Source organism: Theropithecus gelada, chromosome 7b, assembly GCF_003255815.1.
Source record: "Theropithecus gelada isolate Dixy chromosome 7b, Tgel_1.0, whole genome shotgun sequence".
NCBI classification, from domain to species: domain Eukaryota; kingdom Metazoa; phylum Chordata; class Mammalia; order Primates; family Cercopithecidae; genus Theropithecus; species Theropithecus gelada.
The window spans coordinates 33611958-33635234 of NC_037675.1; the positions used below are offsets into that span (position 1 = coordinate 33611958).

General features: G+C 37.8%; 1 protein-coding gene across 1 annotated transcript in view; it reads left to right on the forward strand.

Annotated features, from left to right (window-relative positions):
* The window catches only part of AKAP6 (A-kinase anchoring protein 6), a 516267-nt gene that overhangs the window by 265006 nt on the left and 227984 nt on the right, over positions 1-23277 (forward strand). The window contains exons 7-8 of the mRNA XM_025392877.1: positions 4343-4439; positions 5539-5702. Of these exons, the coding sequence (XP_025248662.1) occupies positions 4343-4439; positions 5539-5702 (261 nt within the window). The remainder of the gene's footprint in view (positions 1-4342; positions 4440-5538; positions 5703-23277) is intronic.

Below are 23277 nucleotides of genomic sequence, written 5' to 3' on the forward strand. Positions count from 1 at the left end.
GAAACATCTGGCCTGTATTACCACAGCAGCTTCCTAAATGGCTTCCTTGTCTCCAGTCTGCCCTTTTAAAATCAACACTATATGCAATAGCTAGAAAGATTTCTAGATCACAGATTTGCACCAGCCACTCTCCCATGTCACTGGCATATTCTTCCATCACTCTTTCATGGTTCTTGGGGTCAAGTCCTGTGTAGCCATAGCTGCTGTCTCTCTTGCTTGCATCCTGCCCTAGCCACACTGAGCTGCTTGTGGCTCCCTGCTTCATGCTATAATGTAGGAGTATCTTCAGGCCCATGTACAAATCAGTTCTTTCTCCACAAGCTCCCTGCTAGGCTCTGCTGAACCTGGATCCCAGCATGGGCTCCCACAACCCCTATCCAGCACTTATACAGACTATAAACATCCATCTTGTTTGTATTTTATTTTATTTTAAAGGCAGAGTCTTGCTCTATTGCCCAGGCTGGAGTGCAGTGGTATGATCATAGCTCACTCCTGGGCTCAAGCAGTCTTCCCACCTCAGCTTTCCGAGTAGCTAGGACTATATGTGCGTGCCACCACACCCAGCTAATTTAGCCTTGTTTTTACTTGGCCAGCGTAATTCTTAAATAATTTTTTTTTTTTAAAAAACCTTGAATCCCATTGGTCAAGGCATATCACCGTTTAGTTTGCTTAAGGCCCCACTACTCTGTGTTATGCACTAAACCCTAATTACATATTTATTCTTTGCTGGGTCTTGTAAAGCTATCTGTTTTCTTATCTCCTTTACACAATAGAATATAAACTGTTTGAGGATAAGGATTGTATATTGTTAACTTTTGTATCTATAGACTTGACAAATACTACTCAATAAATATTTATTATATGAATTTATGCCTTGTGAAAAAACAAAACTTAGGCCAGAAAATAATCTAACTCTTTTTGTCCTTTCTACTTATTCATGAACATCACGAGACTAATGGAACTCAGTGGACCTGGCAAAAACTAACAATATTTCCATCAGGTGATCGAAAGTCTGTGTTCATGATTTGATACTGCTAAGATTGAACCACTCTGGACATTTAAGCCTTTGAATGTGTTTATGATCTTTCCCACTTTTTCTTGTACCAGGATATCTGTTTGCGTCACGGCATATATTTCCTTGGTTTTATGTCCACGTGACTATCAAACTGGGCTATTCAGAAATATGAGTGAAAAGGATTAGATATTTTATCTGCTTTGCAAATCTGATCATGACCAAAGTACAATCAGTGGGAATACTCAAAGTTTGTTCCTGCCAATAAGTAGTACATCCAGATATATGCAAGCTGGTGATGCTAGAGGTTATAGTAATAGAAATGCCCATTGGTGAATCTTTGATAATCCTGTGCTTGTTTCAGTCATTGTGTTTTTCCATTTCCTTAGTTATTCTCTTCTAGTCATTCGTCTACGCATTGCTTTAAAGATGCTAAAAAGATCTGGTGTCATCCAGGAACCAGATTACTCATATTTATGGAATTTCATATAATCAGTGCCATAGGACTATGGTAACTGCCTATGGCAATGTTCTTGCCATAAATTCATTCTTCAGAGAATGCTCTGCATTTTCAGGGAGTGCTATGGATATTGTAGAGGGACTGTACACCATAGGGCATTGCTGAAGAATGGAAATATGTTCAAGTATCAAGTTTAAGGAAAGAACAGCAACAAAAAAATAAAACCTTTCATCTAAGCTTCCTTCCCTTGGGAAAAGGTGGGGGCAAAATGGAGAGAGCTTATTATAGAATCCTTTAGCAGCCAGAAATTTCATTGACAATTTTGTTAATGTGCCTGCTCGTCTGCCTTCTCAGAGGCTCATTGTGAATTCCTTAGTTGATATTATTAATGGTTAATGGGTGCACCTGAAAATCAAGCAATATTGTACCATTTGGGTAATAGTTATGTTAAATGGTTCTTTTCTACAGCATCAAGCTTATCAGATTATCTTTTTCCTAATAATGAATACCTCATCTTTTCCAATTTCCTAATCAAATGCTTCCATGTCATCTTGAAGCAGAGCCAGTTCCAGCTGCATCTATTCTATACTCTTGGCTTCAATTATATCAAATTATTCAACCTACTTATGGTTCCTTAGATTCCCATTTGCTCTGAGACATAGACCTCATGCACCTCTTTGGAAGCTCATGATTACCAACTATTCAAAACAGGTCTATTGTAAGTAAACAGTGAATCAAAGAGAGCCCTAGGCTAAATTTACAGTTATGAGAAAATGTCTACAATAAATTTCTTCCTAAATTTTGGTGCTCTTGGGTGATCTTAGGTGTTCTCTTTACCCTGTCCCTGCTCCCTAAAACACACATGTATCTCATTCTGCATGGCATTGCTTCAGAGTTGAGGATGTCCGTGGCAGTGGCAAAAAGTAAGTGCAGTCATGTTTTGACTATAAATAACAAGCATTTAATTTTTCATAGGTAATATATAGTTTGGATTGATCAGAAGCTTGAGGTTTCCCATACATTACCATGTTTTATTTTATTCAACCAGGTACCTGTAGCTAAAAGAGGACAGTACAAGAAATGGTGAACAGCCTTGGGGAAACCTGATATTGTCATTTTCTGTTATATTGGCTGCTGAAACTTTATTGTATCTTATGCCTCTAGTCAGATTAAATGATTCATCATTCTAGACTCATCTTTTAATAATGACTTACAATTATAATAACTTACAATTCTTATCTTTATACTTCATGGCTTGATCTGCATATCTCTATCTCCTTCATTTCTAGGTTCTTTTGATCATTGTTTCAGTATTCTGAACTTTAAAAAGATCCATTTTCTCTGCTGAGAAAAAGAGAGTTCGGACTCACCACTGACCACCCAGGATGATTCAGGCTACACTTCATTCTCCTAGTAACATGTTCAGTTGCCCTTTGGGGCCGGAGGCCATGCTTTATACTCTTAAATCTCTATTGCCCAGCACAGTGTATGGAATGGGCACAGTACATGGTTTCTAAGTGAATGAATGAACCTGAATACCTAATTTCACAATTTATGATTGATTTACTTCTTTAATCCAAAATTATATTCTACCTGGAACTGTATCATTTCAAACTTCTATCAGATATTCTTAATACCAAGTACAGTGCAGTGTGCAGTGCAGACCTTCTCAATAAATGTTTAGTGAGAGCAAAACATATATATTTTGGAGACTTATCATGGAGAAGCCAAAATTTGGCCACACAGCATTTCAAAATCCATGCTGGTTCCAATTAGTCAAGGAATGAATTTTCACCCCCCAAATTAACCATTGGTTCAATAGATTGGTTAGTGTGATTACTCTCCACTGGACCTCCTATGGTTGGAATGCCTTATGAGATTCCAGAGATGGAAAAATCTTTGGAAAGTCATCTATGTTTCTTGAAATATTTAAATGGAAACCTTCCCCTTCAGAGTGTTACTGTTCAACGGATATCCACAATTCATGCAAACATCTATCGAGCAACTTGAATGTGACATGAATTGGGGATAAATGTAAAACTGGCAATTTTTCAAATTACTTATAATTTCATAGCCAAGGATAGAAATAAAGCAGCATATAGTAAGATAAATTTTACAGTAGAAGCAGATATAAGGAGCAGAGAGTGGGGAGTAATTAATTCCACATAAAGCATTAGGGAAGACACCCTGAAAGAAATGACTCTGAGTTAGATTTCAACTATGACAGCAGTTTTTGTCTTTTGGATAACTATCATGAGTGAAAAATGCCTGATTGTGCTTGATGTATTCGTTTATAAGGCAGTGTCATATTTTAGGTAATAAACTTTTAAAAAGCAAAGATCTGAAAGACATTTAACTCCTCAGTGCAGCACCGGAATCTGCCACTGTATTCTTTGTTGTGTGATATCTGAGAAACAGAGCTGAATCAAACCCTACTATATTAATGGGTTTATATATGTACACATAAGGCTAATATATTTTATGCTGCCAATTTTTTATGGTTTCGTAAATAGTGCTATCACTAACATTTCTAAAAAATGAAGAAAAGAGCTCATATGTGCTAGTAGAAATTCAGTACATTTTATAGAACACCGCTACTCTTGATATAGCCTACGGGATGTGACTTTTCATAAAAACCTAATGAATTTCTAGGTTTGTCAGCTGTTTCCAAACAGATGCACTCAGCTAATCTAATGGAAACATTGTGAGCCCAGATCCCAAATATCAATAGCTTTTAGTATTGCAAATTAGTTTGTCTATTGGGTAAATTGGGCTGTGTGGTTCTTGATAAAAAGTAGCAAGTAATTTTATATGGATGTTTTATGTGTAACTGCCTTGCCAGGGTTTGATGCTCATATTTTTCCTTGCAGAGTTTTAAGTTGAATGTAGACAGTCATTGTGCTCTCAAGGAAGCTGTGGAGGAGGAAGGACACCAACTTCTTGAGCTTATTGCATCTCACAAAGCAGGTAAATCCTCCTGAAATATTGCAAGTCTTTATGTCTCCAGACTATTAAGAATGAAGAAGCATTGCTGTAAATTACTGCATATATTCACTTCCTTATGTATTATTAATATTTACATTATCAGATTGACCTTCAGGATTTATAAATGTTTCATATACTGCATACAATGCTGTGATACTTATAAGATGAAATACTGCCTCCAAATGGTCTGTTCATTTTATTTTGGGCTTGCTCTTCGCCTGAGTTTCAGTTGAAATTACATTCTTGAAAACTTCACATTGACATGCTTTTTGATGTAGGTGCTCTGGAAATAACATTAAGATAATGAATGAGAACTGTATATATAGTTATAATGCATACGCATTAGGGTACTTATAGATATCATTACAGATATAAGGCAAGCAGTCTAAATTATTTCCCTGCCACTTCACACACATGAACATCTTGCAGAGTTTTTGGCCTTCAACCAATTCTTACCCCAGTATTAATATATTTATAAGGAACAGATAATAAATAAAAAATAATTTTGTCATTTGGTTATACTTATCCTGATAATAGAAGACCATAAGACAGGATGGATGACTTACAGTTTGGCTCTAGGTTTGAGCTTAGCAAAGCTAAACAGGAAAAAGATAGTATTAATTGGATTTGCTAATGTTAAAGACTGCTGTCTTAATTCTGGCCTATTTACTGTATTTCACATTGAATTGACTTTACCTAGTTCCGTAGATATTTTTTATCATTATGAAGTCTCTACACAGATACACACAGAGCGTTTTATTTGGAATGTGAAACTGTAATGTTACTAATTTTTATACATTGTGATTTTTGTTCCTCATGTATTTTTTTAAGTCAATATACTGAGTAAGTCAGTTTCCAAGCCAGAGATTTATGTGGTTATCACATTTTTGTGTCCTTATACCTCCTGTCAAGAATTGCCTGTTTCTATTCTGAGTGACAAATGTTGATATGGCAGGTGATGGTAATGGTCACTTAAAAATATTTATATTGTTTAAAATAGCCATCTAATTTACTAAATAAAAATAATGAGCAAAGATTCATTCAGGCCCACAACTTCTGCTTTCCCCTCCTTTTGGAGAAGGACTGAAGGACATGCTGCGGATGATTGCAAGTCAATGGAAGGAGCTGCAGAGGCAAATCAAACGGCAGCACAGCTGGATTCTCAGGGCTCTGGATACCATCAAAGCCGAGATACTGGCTACTGATGTGTCTGTGGAGGATGAGGAAGGGACTGGAAGCCCCAAGGTAAGTGGCTTGAAGTTTTCCTTATTTCCTCTCATTTCTGTCTTCTTTTGAACTAGGCACCACTGAAGTTTTCTTTCCAACCCTAAGGCTTTTTGTTTCTACTGGGTAAACTTTATATATCTCTCTCTATATATAAACAAAATGAAATGGCTTAGTTTAAAACAATAAAGCCTTCAACTTCCAAGTTTTCCAGGAAGAGATCTTTTTTTGAAAACTGGCAGAGAAGGAGGGGGACAGTACTTTAGGGGTGAGAGAAAGGGAGACATAAAACATTTAGTAAACAAAACATAAAGCATCTTTAACATGAATAATCAGAATGGTTTTAAATTGTTTTGTTGCAACTATAAATCACTATAATCAGTGCAATCACTCAGCTCTGACATCCATTAGCCGCTTGGTTACAGCAAATTAACAAAGAAGAGAGAAAGTGATTCATTATCTCATTCCTGTTAATGACTATCAGATGCATTGCCTAATTAGGGGATGGTCATTGTAGTGGGAAGAAGGTCATATGCTTTGCTACAAATCTTTTTGCTCCGAGTGTAAGTTCTCCATAATGGTACATGCACCGAATACAACAAGTACTTTAAAAATGAGTATTGACGTGTTTTGGTTGTTCATTTTAGATGTCCAAAATAACCCATAAAACATATGCAATTGAACTTTAAATGAGGCACCTTTTAATATAGACTGGCACTGTTCTAAAGGTATCTTTGGACTCATAATGTGGAAAATAATGTTATTAATTTGATATTTTCATGTAATCACTCCTTTCTTTTGCATCTGTGAAAACCAGCCTCATAATAAATCCAGAATAAAACGTATTGTAACATGGGGGAAACAGATTTAAGAGTTCATGGTTTTCATTCCTGGCTTGGACAAAGTAAGTAAATCATCATCAAATCACATTTATTCAGCATCCATGTAGATTGGCATTGTACTAAATGTATACAGAGCAAGTTAAAAAACACTTTGCCCTCTTAGACTCACATTTTTAAATGCAGGCAGAGGAGAAACCCATCCAGCCCTGCAATGTTGAGACCCGTGCAGCCAGTGAAAAGCTCAGACAATTTACGGCTTTTGAATCTCAAACAACGCCTTTAACTTATTTGTTGGAAACAGAGGATAGAATGATGAGCTCAGTTTCACTTAAAGAAGGCTCCATGAAGAAGGTCACATTTCAGGAAATATTGAAAGGAAGGAGGAGAGGTGACTTGGCACATGAGCACGAATTTTAGGAAGTGATGTGATGAAAGGATCAAAGCTGGAACTAATAATATGGAATGGAGAGTGTATTTGGCAGATTTCTCAGGGCAGACTTGGAGCTATTTTAAGGAGTAGGCTGTAGGGAGAAGTTCATTGGGCTAATGCTTTGGCTGTGTGTGGAAGTGGGGAGAGGAAAGATGATGAGAAATGACACAGTTAAAAACTTGTTGTAGGAGGCTGAGGCAGGAGGATCACATGAGGTCAGGAGTTTGAGACCAGCCTGAGTAACATAGCAAGACTTTATCTCTGCAAAAAGTAAAAGACGAGCCAGGCATGGTGGCATGCACCTACAGTCCTAGTTACTCAGGAGGCTGAGGCAGGAGGATTGCTTGAGCCCAGGAGTTGAAGGCTGCAGGGAGCTAGGATCATACCACTGCACTCCAACCTGGGCAACAGAGAGAGACCTTGTCTCTAAAAAACAAGTCAAAAATCTTCATTTTAGCTGGGTGTGGTGACACGCGCCTATAATCTAAGCTACTCAGGAGTCTGAGTTGGGAAAATCACTTTAAAAAATCTTCATTGTATTTTGTTTATTTAACAAGAATACAGTGAGTGCCTACTTTTTAAAAACTATCCTGTATTGGCTACATTTTACATGCCAGATGCTATTCTATAGCATTTCCGTATTATGTCATTTAATTATCATGACAAATTTTTTAAGTGGCTCTATTTTAATCCCCGATGGAGAAAAGGGGGTGCAAAGAGAGGTTAGGTAACTTCCTTAAGGTCACACAGCTGCTGAGTAGCAGAGCTGGGAGCCCTTTGATCGCAGAGCCCATGTTCATCACCACCTAGCTTACTGCCTTTCACTGGCACTGCTCGGGGCCAAGTGTGGGACGAGGCATTAGAGATGAACAATTGGCTTCAGTGCCTGTCTCATGAAGCTTGTGGTGAGGTGTAGGAAACAGACTTTAATAACCCATGCCTTTACAGATTGTGATGTGCTATGAAAGAAAAGAAAAGGGAGTCACAAGAGGTTGGGCCAGCAGAAGTGATTTAGATTAGGGCATCAGGGAGCCAACAGGCCAGTGTGGTTAGAAAGAGAGAAGTGTGCAAGGGAAGCTGGGTTCCCTGTTGTTGTACAAGGGGAGGCTTTTGGAGTAAGAAGAGAAATGACATCATTGCATTGCGCTATAAAAACCTCTTACTGGCTATGGTATGGGATATGAGTGGGTGGAGTGGGGTGAGTGGGGGTAGGGTGGGAGCATGCCAAAGTGGACTACAGAGATAGCACAATGACCTAAATTAATGAAAGAGCTATATTGGAAATGAGTACATTCACCAGCGCCAGTTTGAAATGGACGCTTTGAAATCAGCTTATTGTTTAAGGAGGCACTGAGATAGAATGAAGTTGATAACCCAGTGAGAAGGAGAAAGTGTTATCAAAGAGAAGCCTTGTTAGCGTTTCTCAAAAAGAGGACCTACCTACCCAGGCTCTTCCTCAGACCATACCATAACCTCATGGGTGGGGCCCTGGAATCTGCATTCCAATAAGCTCTTGGAGAACCTCTATAATAGGCACTAGGAAGACCCTTTTCCTGCAGGGACTACATGATCCTCAACCAAAATGAATAAGAGAATGTCTGTTGCATTGTTACTTATAGTAGCAAACAATTGGCATCAACTGAAATGTTTAAAATAAGAATGGTTTGATTAAGTTATGCTAAATTTCATTCTAATGAAATGTTATGGTTATATAACCATAAAAATCATGTTTTAGAAGAGAATTGGAAATATTGGAGGGATACCTATGATATACAATTATATATTTTTGAATGTCTTTGAAGTTTCCAAACCTCTCAATGAGCAAGAATTATTATGAATAAAAAATAAGAATACATTTAAAAATATAAGAATTAAAAAGTGATAAGAGGTAAAATAGGTGACATTGAGCTGAGGGACTTGAGATATGAATTTAAATATCAAGAAGAAAAAGAAATACATCTGGTTCTTAATGATTAAGGTGCCTTACTTCTTAAGAGAAAACCAAGCAAAAACCCTCCACTTACATTATTCCAAAGGCGAAAATACCTTGAATCACATCAGTTTACCAAGAATAACATTCATGTTTTCCTTTTTAATAGTATTTCTATTCCAGAGCATTTTCATGTCACATTATATGAACAGCATAGTGCATCTAAAAGCAGCTACAAGGAGAGGCTTTTGTAGATATGTGCAGATGCAGAAGTTGAGGGAGGCTCTGAGAGTTTGAGATCTTGACATGATTGAGTCAGCAAAACCCCAGGCCTCTACCTCCCAACTAGTTCTCTCTCCACAATCTTGACTGAATTTTCTCTGGAAAAATGAACTCATCCATACTCAAGGATGAATTTGAAATCAATTTAACACAAAATATATTTCTTAATTTAAGCTTAAGAAACTATGAAAAAAATCAGAATGTTCATGCTTTCTATTTATTTAATATTTAGGAGCTGCTTCTTTTACTCCCTTGGGCAAACACATATAATAATAATAGAAAGGCTCAGATTCTGAAGCCAGACTGCTTGAGTTTAGTGATTGGCACTTACTAGCTGTGTGTTCCTGGGAAAATTATTTAACTTCCCTGTGCCTCTGTTTTCTCATTTATAAAATAGAGGTAAGATAATACCCACCTCAAAGGGTTGTGATACAGATTTAAAAGAGCTGACGCACCTGAAGTGCTTAGAACAGTGCCTGGCACGCAGTAAATCCTAAGTAGGAGTAAACACACAAAGACTTCATTTTCTTATTTTATTTTATTTAGAGTTTTGGGTACATGTGCAGGATGTGCAAGTTTGTTACATAGGTAAACATGTGCCATAGTGATTTGCTGCACCTATGAACCCATCACCTAGGTATTAAGCCCAGCTTGCATTAACTTTTTTTTCTGATGCTCTCCCTCCACCTGTCCCCTCGCTGACAGGCCCCAGTGTGTGGTGTTTCCCTCCCTGGATCTGTGTGTTCACATTGTTCAGCTCCCACTTATAAGTAAGAACATGTGGTGTTTGGTTTTCTGTTCCCATGTTAGCTTGCTGAGGATAGTGGACAAGCCTTCATTTTCTAGAGACGAATAAATAATTATAATAAATAATAAGTTATAAATAATAAACAGATATTAAATGGATCTGATAAATACTCTGATACAGATAGGAGCAAAGTGCTATAAATACACTGAGAAGGAAATAACTAAACCTACCTTGGGCTACTAAAGAACAATTTACAGGGAGGCATTCATGTTTTAAATGAAAGGTAGACAGGATTTTTGCCAAGGTGAAAATAATGGGCAGCGAGAATAGCACATACCAAGATAGAGAGGTGTGAAAACTGTGGTGTGGCTAGAACCTGGGCCCTTGTTGCAGATGATGAGTAGGCCAGCCTGCCACAGTCTGCACCAAGACACAACAATGTGACAAAAAACGATCCTTAATGATCAGTGATTTGATAATAATTCCTCCTATGTCTCTATTAATATAATCCAAGCCAGAGTGAGGTCTCTATACAGAATAAACCTAAACATATTGTTTAAGCCGAAATTTTTATTGTTATATTGCAATAAATAGAGCAAGCTTAAATAGGTTACCCTGAAGTTCTCCATGACTAAAAGCTGAATTTGGCTTCTTAGCCATTATGTCAGCCCTCTTTCCATGACGTGACCTTGCACAGGTCATGTACAAATTGTGCCGTGAAATGCATCTCCAAGCACAGCAGTTATGATCATCTATTTCATCTTAGACCTAAAGAGGAACTAAAATTAAAACATGATAAAAAATAACTCTAGAATTCATCTTAGGTTTACTTCAGAAGCTACTGGGAGCTTGAGAAGCATAATAGAAAATCTAAGGAATATATCTAGGGGGTATTTTTCTTTTTTTACCTTGTTTGAGAGACTGCAGAAAAGGACTTGGTTTTAGAAATCTTGTAAAGAGGGAGGATAGGAGGAAATTCAAAGACTCTGGGAAACTTCTCCCCTAGGACTTGGCAGCATACCTTATTTGTTGTATTTCATTTTTTAAAAAAGTGTTTTCTCAGGACTGTGAGATCTTTTATACATGGAAATAGAGAATAGAATTCACCAGTTCTAGAAATAGAGCTTCAGCAGTCACATCAAATAATTGAAAATATGCTTATAATTATATATTTTTACTTTAAGATAGATTGGTGAAAGTTTATCACCTTAGATTACGCTTTCAGTATGTTCAATTTTTTAATGGTCTACAACTAAAGGGATTTCAAAACATAGTGAATAACACCTAACAAAAGCTACATTTTTTTGACCTTTCAAGGCAAAAAACAAAAATTCTGAAAGCAAGAAAGCATCTTTAAATTTTATACATTGCCTCCTTTAAACTGTTCTTATCTTCTCTTTCTTTATTTTTCACTTATAAAGCATGCATTATTACAGGTGTCTTAGAATGGAGACCAGGATTTCCCCATATGACTTATCCAACTTTGCATACTGAACGCATGCAACAACAGTTCCTTCACCCCTTTTAAAGAAACAGATAAGTTTCCAGAACAAAGAATATTTGAAGATTTATTGTAAATTCAGAAAACTTTACAGCTACTACAAGGGTGACCTAGCCTGAGTCCCAACCAACATCTTCATTTCTTTAGTGAAAGGAGACAGAGAGTTAGCTGCTTTGAACTCTAGGATTGTGCTCATTTTATCTGCCTTCTTTGAGGCTCTTAGATTGAAGTCATCTTCCTTTGGAAATGGATATCAGACTATGAAGGTCATCAATGTTATCTGTTCAACAATAACAGAAGAGTAAGCTTAAGGACATTCCTTATATATGTTTGCTCAGCCCTATGAATGAAAGTGTTAGATATTGGCTGATAATTTACATCTATGTGGCCTTTGACTTGGGTATATTGCTTACAATATACCCATTTGACCTTTCTTTAGATGTCAAGAGGGCAAGTCCAGTGTTAGCATGTGTTTTTGTTTGTTTGTTTACCAGATGCCCAAGTCTTAACCCAGTATCTATGCTAATGAATTATGGGTAACTTTCTTTAACTGAAGGGATATAAAGGAGTCAATCTGGGGAGCTTCTTGGCAAGATGTTTTCTCTGTATTTTACGGTATCTCTCGGGTAATAGCGCAACTGGCTAATATTTTCTTAGAATAGAAGTTGATCCTGATTTTTCCACAGCATTGGTGAGACAAAGTATTGGCTCTACATTCTTTTCTTTTCTGGCTCAGAATCTCATGGAGTTAGCATGTTCCTTAATATAAGATCTTCAGAAAGAGCACTAATACAATCAATGGGAATTGCATTTATGTGTTGTCAGTCCCACATATACTGATGCACACATTTATAAGGAACTGCTTGAGACACTTTGCTGTCTTCCTCATGCAAACGAGAGCACAGGTATATGTTATCGAAAGAAACCAGAAATGATCTAGTAAGATTAAATTGTGCCTAAAGTAATAGAAAGGAAAACAACAGGCAAAGGCCTGGCCATTATTTATTGAGTGCCAATAGAGAACTCTGCGCTCTGCCCAGTGCCAGGCCAGACATGAGAGAAGACATGCTTTTCTGCTTAGTGGTCTTATCATTTCAGTGTAAGCACATAGTGTAACATCTTGTCTAAGGTACTTTGGGCTATCTTAGATCTAGAATAATAGATTACCTAAGATTCAGATCATCTTAATTAGGATGTTGGCAGATTGAAATGGAATGGAGTTCTTGATGCAAGCAAATGAGTATAAATACATTACCAATTCCACCTCTTCTGTGCAGAAATCTTTCTAAAAGCCAGTATCCGATTTGGTTCCTTTCCTGCTGAACTATATAAACATAGTCCTGATTTGCAGTATCTAGGGAGAACTCTTTCTTCTACTGTGGATTTTTCGATAGCCCCTTTTTTTCGTTATCAGAAGGGCAACTTTTCTTCAAAAGTATTTTTTGAAAGACAGAAACAAAAGTGAGTCCTTCTTTGAAGATCAGTGTGGTTACTAAGTTTGTGATAGAATCCAATAAAAAATAGTTTCTCTAATCTCCTTGAGGCACTTAAATTTGCATATTATAAGACGTATGGGTGGATCTAAGATGAAGAATTTTTTAATGGTCTGCTACTCTCTTGAGATGACTGAAAAAAATGGTTGGGAAAATAAAAATATATACTAGGTCAAAGGACAGCTAATGGTCATGGTCCGTATAGTGTATAAGAGCATAGCAGGCTGAGCGTGGTGGCTCATGCCTGTAATCCCAGCACTTTGGGAGGCTGAGGCGGGTGGATCATGAGGTCAGGAGTTCAAGACAAGCCTGGCCAATATGGTGAAACCCCCCTCTCTACTAAAAATATAAAAAATTAGCCAGGCATGGTGGCATGTGCCTGTAGTCCCAGCTACTCAGGAGGCTGAGGCAGGAGAATTGCTTGAGCCCGGGAGGCGGCGGTTGCAGTGAGCCAAGATTGTGCCACTGCACTCCAGCCTGGGCGACAGAGTAAGACTGTCTCAAAAAAAAAAAAAAAAAAGCATATCTTATTTTGTTTTTCACACTATATTTCCATTGCTGATGGCCTTGAGAATGGAAACATTTGGCTCAGGAAGAATCTGGGAGTAAAATTCTATGATGTCTCTAATCAACACAGGGAAAAGCCATTGACAGGAATAGGTAGCTTACTTTTTTCCTATTTAGTCCAAGAATGCCTGATCTCTGAATCTGCAATACCTAAAGTTGCCAAGAAGCTTGGTATTGTTTACAAACTTACAGTCTGTGGAAAGCAGTCATTTTTATTGGCAGAACTCACATTTTGTAACCCAGTCTGATCAATTTTAAATATAATATAGAGTAAACACATTAGAAGCACTTTGTGCTATATAGTGGAGGTCAAACATTTAAAAAAATCTATTAATATAAGTATTTAAGCACAAAAAAAGAAGGCAAGATACAGAATTGCTTCTAAAAAACACTTTAAAACTAATAAGTAAATTCTTTGAAAGTGTGAAACAATTACCTCAGTGTGTGACTTACACTTTTTCCTGGAATGTGTTGTTTCTGGCAGGGGAGCAGGCTGAGCCCGGGAGAGCCCTGCCTGCTAAAGGGATTACTCCGCTCTGGCTTTTGTGTTTATTGAGTTGCCTAGGCCTTCTTATTAAATGGCAGTTTTCAGATGTACACACACCTGCACTCGGCACCCTAAATACTCCAAATGCTTGTTTAACTTTTCTCACACCCAGAGTATCTCTCCCATCTAGTGTAGTCAAATGGCATTGAGTTGTCCACGTTTTGCTTGTTCTTTCTCTTTGGAATTCAGTTGGAATATAGCCATTTATGCGGTTGTGATGCTACCAGAGATAGAGTGTTTTTTAAGGTACTGTACTGCTCTTTGCCACCAGTACTCAGAGAACATTCCCAGTCTTAGCTCCCACTGTGCCTAAATGAAGGTTTATGTTTCTCAGAAAACATTAACTAGATTGGAGGTCCTTCCAGGCAGAACTCAGGGACCATCTCACTGCAGGTTCCAGGCCATTTTGCATTGGATTGGGGCAGCAGCTTCTCATTTTTATACTCATTTGGCCTGCAGAGGCCAATACTTGTTTAGCATTACCTCCTGCAGAGCTCAGCAAGGTCATGGACCTCCCTGAGTGAGAAGAGAGAGAAGGAAAAAAGGAAGCCTAAATCAAGAGAGTAAGACAAAAGAAAAGAGAGACTAGAAAGAAGAGAGAAGGAACAGAGGAGAAAGATTAAAGAAGGAAGCATGTGTCTAGTGAAATGTGGTAGAAGCTAAAAAACATTGCCTCAGCTGTCTTTAGAGGCATTTGTTCCACAGGCTGCCCAAGTCTGTTTCATGGACCTTAGTGTATTCATGAGGTCTCGCTCTCTGACACACACACACACACATGCACACACATGTTGATTCCTTTCTCAGTCTCTGGAAATCAAAAGCAGAAAAACTTTGTTTAATTTTGACATCTTAGATATTATTGTATAACCATTGTGTGTGTGAGTGTGTTTATACAACATATTCTATTAATGGGGTTAGCACTCACCACGGGCTTACTATAGTTTAGGTTCATGTAAAGCCTTTTACCTGGGTTTGCTTATTCATTCTTCCCAACAATGCCAGGAGTCCTAACTCCTATTATTATTTTCCCTTTACTGAGAACAACAACAACAAAAAACTTAGGTTCCAAATGCATTAGATAATCATTGAGACAGTCTTCTTAGACACCTTCTATAACAAGGGAAAGGACAAACTTCTTAGCCCATCATTTGATTCTAGCTGCTTAGTTAGGATTTGTGTCAATGTTTTATTTCTTAATTCTTCCAGTTTACTCACCCTTTTCCAAATATATTTTTCCTTTTCTTTGTTCTTTGCTCTTGCTTATGGCTTTTCTCATTCTCTCCATCTATACTGCTTTTATTCATCCTTAGAATAGATTAATATTTAAAATGTAACTACAACATGATGATGTAGCTCTGGACAGGATACTGTACCTCTCCTTGCTCACTGCCTAGTGGTGGAGAAAGATGTGCACATATGTAGTTCTAAATTAAAGCAGACTGTGCGATAAATACAAGAGATACAGAAACTGGGGGAGGGAACATTATTTCAATCCGATGGGCTCTGGGAAGGCCTAAGAGAAGGTGGATTTTGTGGAGGTCTGTAATATTCAGCTAAATTGGTAATAGAAAGATGTTGGAGGGACAGCATTCCTGACATAGGAAATAGCATGGTCAAAAGTATGGAAAAGGGAAAATATGAGGGACATCGAAAGTGAACAGTGAATAGTTTGGCTTTTTGAGCATACAGTATCCATGTGTTTATGAGCAAGAGATGAGGACTTAGTGAAAGACAGATCCTGAAAAAGTTTGACTTATATACTGGACAGCTTTGGATATCAGGCTGAAGAGTTGTGTTTTACTGGTGTGCCCTGTGTGTTTTTGATGACTGAATTTGGTCATAGAAAACAGATGGCAAAGGTAGGATGAAAGAGGAAGGACTGAAAGTCAAGACAATGAATTAGAAAACTACTACAATAACTAAAGGCAGGCCGAGGCAAAGCAGTGGCTGTGATAATATAAGGAAAAAAGTAAGACTGATAGTCTGGAAGAAGAAATAATAGGATTTGGTATCTAGGGGATGGAGCCTGAGGGAAGAGTTAACAATGACTTAAAGGAATTGAGCATGAGCAGTTAGGAGAATGGTATTACCATTAACTGAGGTTGGACACATTTCGATAAGGAACAGCTTTGAAAGGGAAGATAATTAACTCTGTTTAGAACAGTGACCTTGATGCACAATTAATAAGAATATCTAGGTGTGTAACCTGGGCATAGATATTTTTGTAACCTCCCCAGGTGATTCTAAAGTACAGGAAAGTTTGCGAACAAAGATTTAGTAAGGAGGAGAAACCTGAAAATCAATGCTATGTTCTTGAGTAACAGTTGAAAATGCAAGCCTGAAGCTCAGAGTAGAGGTCAGTGTTAAGGATGTAGATTTGGTAGTCCAAATAGGAATAATAGCTGTAACCTTGGAAGTTGATTTTAACAAGAGAGTATTCTGTGAGAATAAAGTGCATGTGCGATAGAACTTTAAGGAAAGTCTAGGGTAACTGAGAGCCAGGATACCACACTAAAACTGGGGGTTAAGTGAGAATCTACATCCTCAGGAGTGAAATTTTCAGGCCCTGCTGCCCAGAATGCTGGCAGCCGGGGAGTAGTATTATAGCAGGTCAAAGGAACTCTTCATGGAGCAAGAGTGAACTTAGCATGTTTATAGACTGAAGAATAGAACTAATGAAAAAGGGAAACTTGGAGATAGTTTCAAGGACAAGAAAGATGAATAGTTATTGGTACAATGATTCAGATGAGGAGAGGAAGTGAATCAGTGGAGCTGTGATTTTCAGGAAGGGAGGATACATCTTCTGAGTTAGGACAGAAAGAGGGAAGGAAGCCAAAGAATTTAGAATGAAGACAAACTCAATGAGATTAGTCAGTGGAGCAATTATTTGAATAGAGGAAGGGTAGAAGCTGAGGAGGGACTAGAGAACAGAGTAGGAGTCAAATCCTTTCCTCTCAAAAGAAATTTCCTAAAATTTTCTAGTCCTGTTTGATCACTGTGCCCTCTAAACTTCTCATTTACTGTTTGTGCCATACATTTGGTGATTAATCTCACACAGCCTTGTAAAACACCATTTTCATTGTGGTTTTGAACTTCCATTTATATCTTTCATAATTAACTTTTCAAGTGATTACCATCCATCATCATCACAAACTCCTTGGGGCAGCAACTACATCCTAAGCTTTGTTTTACTCACTTTACACATTATTTGAGCTTTAAAATGTATTTTAGTTAATTTTATTTGATTATAATATCATGTTTAGTTATAATATCCTTTTTAAAGCCAAAGACAGAGCCCTACTTTATCGTCTCATCTTTCATAATTCTTTCTTTATTTTAGCTGTGTAAATCATGGCACAATCCCATCTTAACATCTGGTTCTTCCTTTCTACACTTCTCTCCATTTTCTTTGCTGCTTGTTTTTTTTTTTTTTGGTTTTGTTTTTTGTTTTGTAAATAAAGCAATCTTTAAATCAACTTTTAGAAGAGCCATTTCACCTATTTTTTTCCCAAATAACTAGGCATTTATTCCTTAAAAATATGTTTTTATTATAGTGTAAAATTATTATATTCATACTTCCTTGAGGCAGGTCTAGTTGGTTAATTATGTTAATGGATTGTTAGATTTTTTAAAACCTTCATTTAAACAGCCTTGCTGAAAGGATATACTCTGAGTTGCTTTTTTGAAAAACACTAAAACCATCTAATATGACTTGGTAGCTGACCAGCACACTGGTTGATGAAATTTGTAGTCCTTGCTCCAAAGCTCTCTAACAAGATTAGGTGAGATTGAACTTGAGAAGGTAAAGGTCTCTAAATTGACATAAATTCAAAGGGCAGAACTAGATCGTACCACTATTTGAATCGCTATCAAAGTCTAATTTCTGACATATTATATTTGGTCCATCGCAATTTGTATACATACACATCCTTCCAGGAAATGATGAATGAGGTTTAGCTAACATAATGTAGTTTATACACCTCTAGACATTTGTTGGAAATACATGATTGGGGAGCTCTCTTCTCTGTAAAATGACCTGGATCGCTTTTCTGGAACACAGCCTCTCTGTTTTATACTAGACACAAACACAGACACTCAGGCATTTTTTCCAAACCAGCTTGGTTGAATTTATTTCCCTGCTGTCTTTCATTTGATACCTCTTGTGTATACTCAAGCTATCGTTAGATAGATGGGGAGCAAATACGGAATTCCACTGGATAGTTTCATCTGGCTAAAACCATTCATTTTTAAGGGAATTAGACCATTTCTGATGGGAAGTTTTGGTCCAGTTTTGAGACTAGAAAATGATTAGTTAAGCTTCATCAACATATTTGAACTTCCAGTGTTTGAACCTTCTGAAGTTTATTCATAACTTGAGGGGCTATGCATTGTGAATTATGAGGAATTTCAGAAAACTCCTCTGTCTCAGTTCTTTTCTTCTTTTCTGCTGCTCATCCCAAAGCCTTCATTTCTTTTCTAGCTGAAAGTAAGCTAATAATAGTATGATATAAACTTGTGATTCTGATGCTAAGCAGGCTCAATAGCATCAGTGATAATGACTGTTGCAGGGTAATGCCAACCTGCTTACTGTGTTGGAATTTTCCTCATTAAGACTTTGGAGGTTCTCTTACCTGGCCTGTTGTACACCTAGCAGGCACCTTCACAGTGACCACCTTTTTTGATCACATGTTGTTCCTCTTCTTAACAAACTCTTCTGAGAGCTGTATACACATGTTTAAAATAACAGCTTTCTGGACCCCACTACCCATCTTTGTTCATGAAGTTCTCGGGACACAATGTTTTTTTCTCTCAAGTCAATTAGACTAAATATGACTGAACAGAAAACAAAATGTATTTTTCAAAATTATCATCAAATAGTGCTGCTACTAATTTTTGTTGCATTTTAGAGTGAAATCATCTCATTTCCTAGTGAGAACTTTTTAACTATTACTATTAATCAGTAATTGAAAATTTCCCCTCATTTTTGGTTGAAGGCTAAGAATTATTAACTGTATAATACAGGACAAAGAGGACAGTAATGTGAACAAAGATATCGCTGAATGAAAATAAATTTGATATTCCAAGTGTTTTTCTTCCTTGCTATTATTTTTGTATTTTTTCCAATTGTGTGATGGTTTTCAGTTGAAGTCCTGCCTCAGACCTTTGGCAAACAGCATCTTTTATCATTATCTACAGATACTTTTTGTCTCCCGTATACACAAAAAGCTTAATGACTATGCTCCATTGGCTAATACACAAAAGGGAAATCAGGTAAAAGAGTTTGAAGATGAAATCTCTGGAAAGCCTGCATTTTAAGCAGACTTTCTCTCATAACAGTCTTGTATCAATGAATGCTTTGAAATAGAAGCTCTTGTTTTGTGTAATTTTCCAAGGCAATCAATAGTTCTTTCTTCTCATAAGTGGTAAAATTTGATATTAGCAAGTATAGATATACTTCTCATAAAAGGGAGTGTGTTGGGGATGTTGCACTGATGATACAATCAGCAACAGCAGTATCAGATAATGTTTATTAAGCTTAATTTGGCAGGCATTGTGGACTGCCTAGCCAATATCCATTTTCCTCCTTTGTCCTAACAGCACCACTTGTTTTGTCCACATACTACTTTCTTTCATGGTGTGTGGTTCAGGTGAAGTGGACCCTATTCCCAGCCCAGCCAGAGAACCACAGTTAGTCTATGAGGCAACCATAAGGGCTCCCTTTGCATAGCTACTTGATGTACTTCTGGTCAGTGAGATATAAAGAGAGTCTATGGGGCTTTGGGAAAGGTTTTCTTTCTTTTGAAAAAGAGATAAACAAGGCGGGGCACAGTGGCTCATGCCTGTAATCCCAGCACTTTGGGAGGCCAAGGCGGGCAGATCACGAGGTCAAGAGATCGAGACCATCCTGGCCAACATGGTGAAACTCTGTCTCCACTAAAAATACAAAAATAGCTGGGCGTGGTGGTGCACACCTGCAGTCCTAGCTACTTGGGAGACTGAGGCAGGAGAATCACTTGAATCCAGGCAGTGGAGGTTGCAGTGAGCTGAGATCACGCCACTGCACTCCAGCCTGGTGACAGAGCAAGACTCTATCTCAACAAAAAAAAAGATAAGAAGAAAATGTTCCCTTTCAAGCTCTGGATGCTTTCACAAGGGCAAGAAGCTGAGGTGCTATTGCCATTTTGTCACTATAAATGGAGCTAGGTCAAGGATAATGCTTAATATGCCAAGGATGGCAGAGGAGAAAGATGTTCATGGAACAGCTGAATGAACCAACTCTTGAGATGTTTGACCTTCAGCACTTTTTATAAGTTCCTTCTTTTTTTTTTTTTTAACCTTCCTCTAGTTGGAGCTGAAATTTTCTGTTATTAGGGACAAAAACATTCTGTCTTAATGAAATATTGTAGTCTGTTGAGTGTTATATAATTTGAATATTTCTCTACCTTTTGAATCTCACAATACTTCCTTTTACATGTTTCCCCCAATGCTAAACCATTACTTTTTTTTTTTTTTTTTTTTGAGACAGAGTCTTCCTCTATCACCCAGGCTGGAGTGCGGTGGCGTGATCTCTGCTCACTGCAAGCTCTGCCTCTCGGGTTCACACCATTCTCCGGCCTCAGCCTCCCAAGTAGCTGGGACTACAGGTGCCCACCACCATGCCCTGCTAATTTTTTTGTATTTTTAGTAGAGACGGGGTTTCACCGTGTTAGCCAGGATGGTCTCGATCTCCTGACCTCATGATCCACCCACTTCGGCCTCCCAAAGTGCTGGGATTACAGGTGTGAGCCACCACACCCGGCCTAAACCATTACTTTTTAACCTCTTCTCAACTTACTGCTACATGGTAACTTTGTTCACACTAACACTATTAAAATTATTCTCATCAGTGTTCCCTCATGACTTCTTGGTTACCAAATCAGTCCCTTAGCCTTGAATTCCTTTCTATAAATCATTGATTGGTGACTTTTAATTAAGAATTATTAGCCAATTATTAAAAAATCAAAAAATAACAGTTGCTAGCAAGATTGCAGATAAAAAGGAATACTTACACACTCTTGGTGGGAGTGTAAATTAGCTTGATCATTGTGGAAAGCAGTGTGGGGATTCCTCAGAGATAAAAATGGAACCACCATTCAACCCAGCAATCCCATTACTAGGTATATATCCAAAGGAATATAAATCATTCTATTATAAAGACACATGCATGTGAATGTTCACTGCAGCACTATTCACAAGGCAGAGACATGGAATCAACCTACACCCCCATCAATGATAGACTGGATAAAGAAAATGTGGCACATATATACCGTGGAATACTATGCAGCTGTAGAAAAGAAAGAGATCATGTCCTTTGCAGGAACGTAGATGGATCTGGAGGCCATTATCCTTAGCAAACTAACACAGGAATAGAAAACTAAATACTGCATGCTCTCACTTATAAGTGGGAGCTAAATTATGAGAACACATGGACACATAGAGGGGAGCAAAAGACACTGGAGCCTTTTGGAGGGTGGAGGGTGGGAGGAGGGAAAGGATTAGGAAAAATAACTAATAGGTACAAAGTTTAACACCTGGGTGACAAAATAATCTGTACAACAAACCCCAATAACAGTTTTACCTGTATAACAAAACTGCACATGTACCCCGAACTTAAATAAAAGTTAAAAAAAAATTCTTTTTTTTTTTTTTCAAACTAAATCTTACTTATAACCCCAACGTATATACACATACACACACACAGAGTAGGATTTTTCAGTTGATTCAGAACCTGGAGGCTTTGCCCTTTGCTCACTGTCCCCTGGGACTTCTCTAGCCCTCCATGTCCCTGACCTCTGCAAAGCTCACAGGTACCATGGGACATAGTACTAAAACTAGCCTCTGAATTTGACCTTACTGTTGGTGCCTCTCTTGCCTCTTCTCCGTTTGCACTATATGTGCCTGTCCTACCCAGAATCCTTCAGTGGCTTTCCATTGCATACCTATAAAGTTCCTTTCTAGCCTTGTTCCTTTGACACTCCCTTTTCTTTCTTTGCTAGAGCCACATGAGGGTACCTCTAGTCTCCAAAACTTCCCAGTTTATCTTTTGTTGCTATGCTCTTCTCGTTCAGCTCCCTATCTTTGCTCATCTCTACCTGTTTAATCCTCCCCATTATCATGTTTTATCTCAGTGGTCTGTCTACCACCCAGTAGCCGTCTATACCAAAATGATTCTAAATTTTATCAATTCTCACAGGATTTGTACCTCATTTATAACACTTACCACATTCTGTCTTTGAATTTCGTATTAAAGATATTCCTCAAGCTGCATTCTTCTTAAGGTGGGAAACCATTTCCTGTTCGTTGTTCTGCACACTGCAATGCTCAGCATAATATATCCCTCAAAGACTATTCTTGAACGAAATGCTTGTTGAGTGACAAAAAAATTATAACACAAATCCAAACCCTTAAATTACGTATGTCCTTTAGGTTGTTTTGTTTTGTTTTGAGACAGGGTCTTGCTCTGTCACACAGGCTGTAGTGTAGTGGCACAATTTCAACTTGCTGCAACCTCTGCCTCTCAGATTCAAGTGATTCTTGTGCCTCAGCCTCCCAAGTAGCTGGGACTACAGGTGTGTGCCACCACAGCCAGCTAATTTTTGTGTATTTTTAATAGAGACAGGGTTTTGCCATGTTGGTCAGGCTGGCCTCAAACTCCCGGCCTCAAGTGATCTGCCTGCCTCAGCCTCCTGAAATGTCAGGATTATAGGCGTGAGCCACCACGCCCAGCCCTTCAGGTCATTTTTTTTTTTTTTTAGTTCTTTAAGCATCTGTTCCTTTTTTGTAAGTTGATTCATACTCTTTGAGATTATGTAGGATTAAATTGATTTAATTAAATTTCATTATATGATGGGATCTAGAACAATTAAATAAAACAAAGGGAAGGTTACTTTTTAATACAAAATATTTTATATCTTTGCATTTCACAGCCTAAAAAAGAAAGAAAAACAAAGCAGTCTACTATGTCCGTACTTGGACATTTTATTTTTACTTTTTTTCTACCATTAAAAAAAATTTCTATAGCTTTAGGGGTACCAGTGGGTTTTGTTTACATGGATGAATTGTATAGTGGTGAAACCTGAGATTTTAGTGTACCTTTCACCAGAGTAGTATACATTGTTGCCACTATGTAGTTCTTTTATCCCTCTTCTTCCTCCTACCCTCCCTGCTTCTGAGTTGCTAATGTCCATTATGCTACTCTGTATGCCTTTGCATACCC